The sequence below is a fragment of the Monopterus albus genome, unplaced genomic scaffold, assembly GCF_001952655.1.
Source record: "Monopterus albus unplaced genomic scaffold, M_albus_1.0 scaffold35.1, whole genome shotgun sequence".
Taxonomy (NCBI): domain Eukaryota; kingdom Metazoa; phylum Chordata; class Actinopteri; order Synbranchiformes; family Synbranchidae; genus Monopterus; species Monopterus albus.
Genome location: NW_018127915.1, coordinates 768,746 through 775,050, shown reverse-complemented (window position 1 = coordinate 775,050; position 6,305 = coordinate 768,746). Strand labels below are relative to the sequence as shown.

General features: G+C 38.3%; 1 protein-coding gene across 1 annotated transcript in view; it reads left to right on the top strand.

The window, feature by feature from the left end:
- nubp1 (nucleotide binding protein 1 (MinD homolog, E. coli)) overlaps positions 1–3,518 on the top strand; it is an 8,111-nt gene extending 4,593 nt beyond the window's left edge. The window contains exons 8-10 of the mRNA XM_020597747.1: positions 1,277–1,387; positions 1,837–2,023; positions 2,456–3,518. Of these exons, the coding sequence (XP_020453403.1) occupies positions 1,277–1,387; positions 1,837–2,023; positions 2,456–2,508 (351 nt within the window). The 3' untranslated portion in view covers positions 2,509–3,518. The remainder of the gene's footprint in view (positions 1–1,276; positions 1,388–1,836; positions 2,024–2,455) is intronic.
- The last annotated feature ends 2,787 nt before the right edge of the window (positions 3,519–6,305 follow it).

Below are 6,305 nucleotides of genomic sequence, written 5' to 3'. Positions count from 1 at the left end.
AATCAGTATAATCAAACACAGCTGGACTCAAATGAAGGTGTAGAACCATCTCAGGGATGATCAGATGAAATGGACAGAGCCTAAGTTAAATATATGAGTGTCACAGCAAAGGGTCTGAATACTTATGACCATGTGATATTTCAGTTTTTCTTTTTTAATAAATCTGCAAAAATGTCAAAAAATGTGTTTTTCTGTCAATATGGGGTGCTGTGTGTACATTAATGAGGAAAAAATGAACTTAAATGATTTTAGCATATGGCTGCAATATAACAAAGAGTGAAAAATTTAAGGGGGTCTGAATACTTTCCGTACCCACTGTATATACACACAGTTTGTGTATCTAGCCACAGGGGTTTCAGGTCAGTGGCTTCTGTGGTGTTCCCAAGTTCGGATAGATAGAGAGGGTTGTGTCAGGAAGGGCATTCAGTGTAAAACTGTGCCAAATTAATCATGTGAATTGGAGTCACTGTGCTGACCTCTAGCAGAGGGTAGAGAGATATACACACAGTTTAGATGGAGTTTTTCAGATTTATAAACCGTGTGCTACAGTGAGTGCAGGGTGACCACATGAGATGTCAGGCTAAAATACAGCAAGTTTAGTGAGTTTACAGAAAACTCAAAATACCCTAGAAATTTGTAGTAAGACCATAAACATATGGAACACTTACAGTATATGATGTATACACTGTACATCCTTAGTATGAGCTACAAGAGTTCACTATACAGGCACACACAGGCTTTAGTCGCTGACTGCACTTCATTTTGCTTTTGGTTTTATCAGGACCTTTGATATGTTTGTATAGCAAGGACACACCTTAGCCTTACGAAACCGGCACCAGCAAATCTTCCACTGTAGCAAAAGTTTGAAAACATTAGATGCATAAACACCATAGAACAGAGTGCAGAGTTATGCCTGCAGGCTGTTTTGTAACTTTAACTCAAAGTGAAATTAGGCTGAAGCATGAGGTCAGACAGCAGTAGAATCATTTCCTCATTCCATCAGCTCTCACTAACCACTACCAAGCTGGGAATTGCCCAAGAAAATAAACCAGTTCATTTGATAACACGAAATAGGCAACAGAGCTCTTATCAAAGTAGAGGGGTTTTGTAAGGCTGAAACACTGAGAGCAGCTATAAGGGACAGGAAAACAGTTTCTGTTAATCCTCTTTTCACCAGTGTCTTTGTTTGTCTCTCTATCTCTTCTGTTCTGTCCTCCCTCTGCCTCTTCTCTTACTTTGCCTTTCTCTTTCCTTCTTTCTTCTTCTCTCTCTGTAGGAGATGTCGTTGCAGGATGTGCGAAAAGAAATCAGATTTTGTCAAAAGGTCAAGCTGCCAATCATCGGAGTGGTGGAGAACATGAGTAGCTTTGTCTGTCCTAAATGCAAGGTCACTGACAGCTGCACAAACACTAATACAAACTAAACAAATCCTTGAATATTTACAATACATAAGCCGAACGTTTATATATTATAAATTGTACATATTAAACTGGCATTGTTGGAACTTACTATTAAAAGTAAAACAAAGAATTTCAAATACAAATCAGTGTGACACTTGACAAAAACAGTTTAGCTTTTGGGTTTCAAATACTTTTCATCAGTGGATGTTAAAGATGTCTGTAGGAACTTTGTAGTTTCTCAGAGCTTGGCAGCTGTGGATGAGTTCACTGTGATAATGATGAATTTCAACAGCGGCTAATTTCATGGCTGAAAAACACGTTAATTTTTGCCACATTTAGAAATATTTTTTATTCTTGATACCAACATATAGAGAACAGCACAACTCTCATGTAATTTAGGTTCTGTAGAATAAAACCTTCTTTTCCTCTTTCACAGAATACGTCACAGATCTTTCCTCCCACCAGTGGGGGGGCTGAGCAAATGTGTGCAGATTTTAATCTACCTTTGTTAGGAAAAGTGCCTCTAGACCCGAGGATAGCACAAAGCTGCGACGAGGGCAAGTCTTTCCTGGATCAAGTACCTGACTCTCCTGCTGCTAAGGTCTACCAGACAATTGTGCAGAGTGAGTGTTTCTAGTAATCTATACACAACACAGACGCACATAAACGAGCATCGCCCATTTTGTCAGATTCTTTGGTAAGGAAGTTAGATGCGCACTCAGACTTCCATCAAACACCAGGATTATTTTTGATGACTAGATGATTTCTTTTATGGCCCAATTCCTGATTAATGGTTCTACTGAAAGAAGAACTGGTCACTAAATAAATAGGAACCACTTGACTAAACGGGAAGGAGAAGGATTGTATCGAAATACAATAACAGTACCTACAGCATGAGATGAAATTTGCGGAATCAAATGTGGTTTATGTAACATTTGATTCACTAAGCAGCGAATAAAAACAAATGTACACACAGCGTAGCAGAGGCATATTTGTTTTGTTCATCAAAACTAACATTTTCATCATCCTCACTCTTCTCTTTTCTCCTTGACCAGGTATCCAGGAGTACTGTTCCAACCATGTGACAGAGGAGCAGAGCACCACCTGAAGGGATGGTGGTCATGTGCTCTGACACTGAGTCAGAGCACATGATGAGTGGTATAGATGATAAACTACTGAATAAGAAACTCACTGAGGAAAGCCTGTAACACCATCATTGCTTATTTTTCAAAGCTTGTCAGAATGATCTCAGCATCAGTGAGGCAGCTGCCCACTGAAGACAAGCATCTTTAAAAACTGGTGACGGATATATTGTTTTCAAGAAAGGCTAAATTACTTTCTAAAACAGCTGGGCACTGGAGTTTTTACTAAATGTTACTTAGACAGGAGTAAATACTAAATTTTTTGGGGACTATTTTCAACTGTGGATTAATACACATGGGTGCTCAAGTGAGTATTTAACGGCAGTCTGTGGGACTGACTGAAAATAAACTACAAATACAGATTATCACCTGATCTCTCACCATGCAAATTGAAGTGTAAGCACGGGACCGGCTCAGTCTGCACACAAACACTGTCGGGCCCTTTACAATATGAAAAAAATATTACTTTTCACACTAGATGTTATTTGGGGAAGTTAAACCTCTGACCATAAATTAAAATCAAGCAGCAGTGATGTTTACTTGTTATCTGCATGGATAATAGCTCAGACCTCAATGACTTCCGATGCAGTGAATCAGTAGTAAGGAGGAAGTTGGATAATGGTACCAGTAGCTGGGGATTTAACACATGTAGGTGGTGATCATTTGAGTCATTCTTCTAAATAGAGAACACTGTCTCATCGGCATAGTATGACATTTTAACTTCTCCTTGAAATCATTCCACATTTCAATTTAATATAATTCTTTAGAAAGATGTTAACTTTACTAAGTCCTCTGAAGATTAGTTTGCATTAAATTTATTTACCACTTAAATGAGCCTGTTCTTCATGATTTACAAGAAATATGCCAGCAACTACATAACCTGTAAAGGTGGATTCCCCTGTTTTGAATGACTGGTTTCTCTGATTTGATTGATTTGTTGAAAAAATATTAGTAAAAATATTTTGGGTAGTGTATTTTGACTGATTGATCAAATAAATCAAATTTACTGAACCTTGACGCAGGTTTATTTTTGTTTAGCTTGATCTGCTTATGAGTCGTAAGATTCCTTGTGTGTACTTGTATTACTCATGATGTGGGGATATAAATCTGTTAGCACAATCACACTGTAGGGACAAAATCTAGTCCCCATGATATAAATCATGACATTTTAATCACCTTTATTTGGCCAAGTATGTTACATTATTTGTTTCCGGTACAGAATCGAGGCAGCCATCTGCGGCGCCAACTCACACCAATGGCTCTTACCATTGGGGGCAACTTGGGGGTTCAGAGTTTTGCTCAAGGACACTTAGACATGTGGACTGCAGGCACTGAGATTCAAACCTCCAACCCTCCGGTTGGGAGACAACCACTCCACCCGCTAAACTACAGTTGCCCCGTTTTAGAGTGAAGGCTGGTTGTAAAGTCGCTGGGAATTCACATTAACAAGGAGACATGCTGCTGGAGCGTTCAATTCGTTCAGTCCACTGGATTCCAACCTCCATACAGCATCTCAGTCAAACAGTCTTCACTAGGCTGATTGACACCAGAAATGTGTTGGACAAAATAGTTTTCAATTGGGCTCATTAAGAAGAAATCAATGTTTTAATGTACAGATTTACTGATTTCCTTGACTCACTATATACAAGAAGCCTGATCACTTACAACAGATGGTATTAAAAAGGTTGCCATATAAAAATACCATGGTGTTACCATGTGATTTAAACAGCTGTCTTTGTGAGATTATGCCTCACACAACATGCCAGAGTAAAAAATAGCATATGATAGCTACAGTTTAACATAAAACAGCATTTAGTATCAGCATAAAAAGTCCAGGGGTGAGGTGTGTCTCATACATCAGTGTGGTACATTTGATAGAACGGAATTCTGTCTGTTCCACGATACAGCGATGTACATCAAAAACAAATCCTAAACTGATTTCTATATGAGTTGGCCTGTAGGGTCCAATCAGGTGTTTATTTAAAGTGTGTGTGTTTACATGTTTTGTATGGTGGTGTGGATACATTTTTGCCGGACCATATCGTGGATAGTTTGGCCGATCTTTACCTTCAAAGGGCTGTTTGAGGGTTAACACTTGTTTTTAGGGTTTAGGTTAGGTTGAGGGTGGACATTTACTTGTGATGGTGAAGGTTAGGGGTAGGGGTAGGGAATGCAGTATGTCAATTAGTGGCCTCACAGCTATAGTAAGATGTGTGTATGTGTGTGTTTCTATGTCCTCATGTGTTCATAGTTCCTTTAGGGTTTAGTGAAAACACATGTGAAACTACATGTGCATCCTGCTAACAGAGAAAACAGCAGCCAGAGCCGTACAGACTGTAGGTCCCATGTAGTTCTAGTTTTTTTTTTTTTTATGTTGCAGTTAGTTTCAGTCTGCTGAATTATAAAAACAGGACTTTAAATTTAAAGAAAAAAAAGAGTAAACATAACAGTGTCCTTTAATGATATGTTATACAATTGTGATTCTTAAAGGATGCACTATATAAGAAACCTGCAGTGACTTAGTGAATAGGTTTCTCACTAAATCAAAACTGCAGTGTTTTTAATGTGGATTTAGATTTTTGGAGAAGCAGCTGTGACTTTCATTATTACTTCCATACGTACTCTACAAAGGTTCTTTCAACTTCTGTCATTACCAGGTAACCTCTACTGATTGTATGGTGCAGGAGGTGTGGGAAGAGAAGTGTGTGAAGTGACAGTGAGGCATGAACTGTTTCACCAAACCAGTTCTAAAATACACTGCCTGGCCACTTTACTAGTCACAACTGTATGCACGTCAATGCAACGCTTCTGCTTTAACATCTGTGTTTATGAAGCTCAAAGTGTTACAGCTTTTGGTGAAATTGTGATGAATGTTTACATTTACGTTCCTGTTTATTAATGAGGTCACAGTTAAAGGTGGTGTTGTACTGGACTACATTATATTCACAGGTGTTCCTAATATTCTGACCTTCTCATGTATGCAGCTGGGGAGGACAAAAATATAAAGACAAAAATCTGGTGAAAAACCTGTGTCCCTGTGTGTCTGCTTGGTTATGTGTGAAAAAAATGTATACTTTTGTGACTGCACACAAGGAAATGTGCAAAAAGTGACTGACTCAAAATGGAATGGGGAGTGGTTTTAATTTGAGCAGTTAGCAAATGCATTTCCTTGTTGTTATATCTTGTAACACAAGATCCTAAATTGGCAAAACAAAGATGCATCGCATCACTTGATCAGGAAATCTGACAAGATTCAGAAAAATGAACTCAAGCTGATACAAGCAACTAGTGAAAAGTATTGTTGCCAAGGTAACGATGTGTAATTGAGTTGAAAATGTTTTCTTCGTTGTATTGTGTGTGTGCTAATGCACTCAAGATGATATTTATCTATGAAAAAGAGCAAAACGTAGGTACCATTAGACAAATCAAATGCTAATTAATAATACAGAATAAACAGCTGGAGTGATTTTTGTAAGAAGAAATGTGTGATGATAAAACAGTAAAACCAAAGACTGTCTCCCATAATCTTTTCTCCTTGTGTACTTCTTAATAATAATAATAATAACTTCCTCCAGTGTCTCATATTCCCACCCCCTCCAAAAAAACTGAGCAGTTGTTCAATCACAGACACTCTCAAACCACAAAGACACGTCCCTACATTAAGAAAAACGCCTCCTGAGCTAAATCAGTTTCCCTTTAGAAAATACAATAAAAATCATCTGTACTAGTAGCTGTGTCTTTTGCCTGACTTGATGCTCGGGGA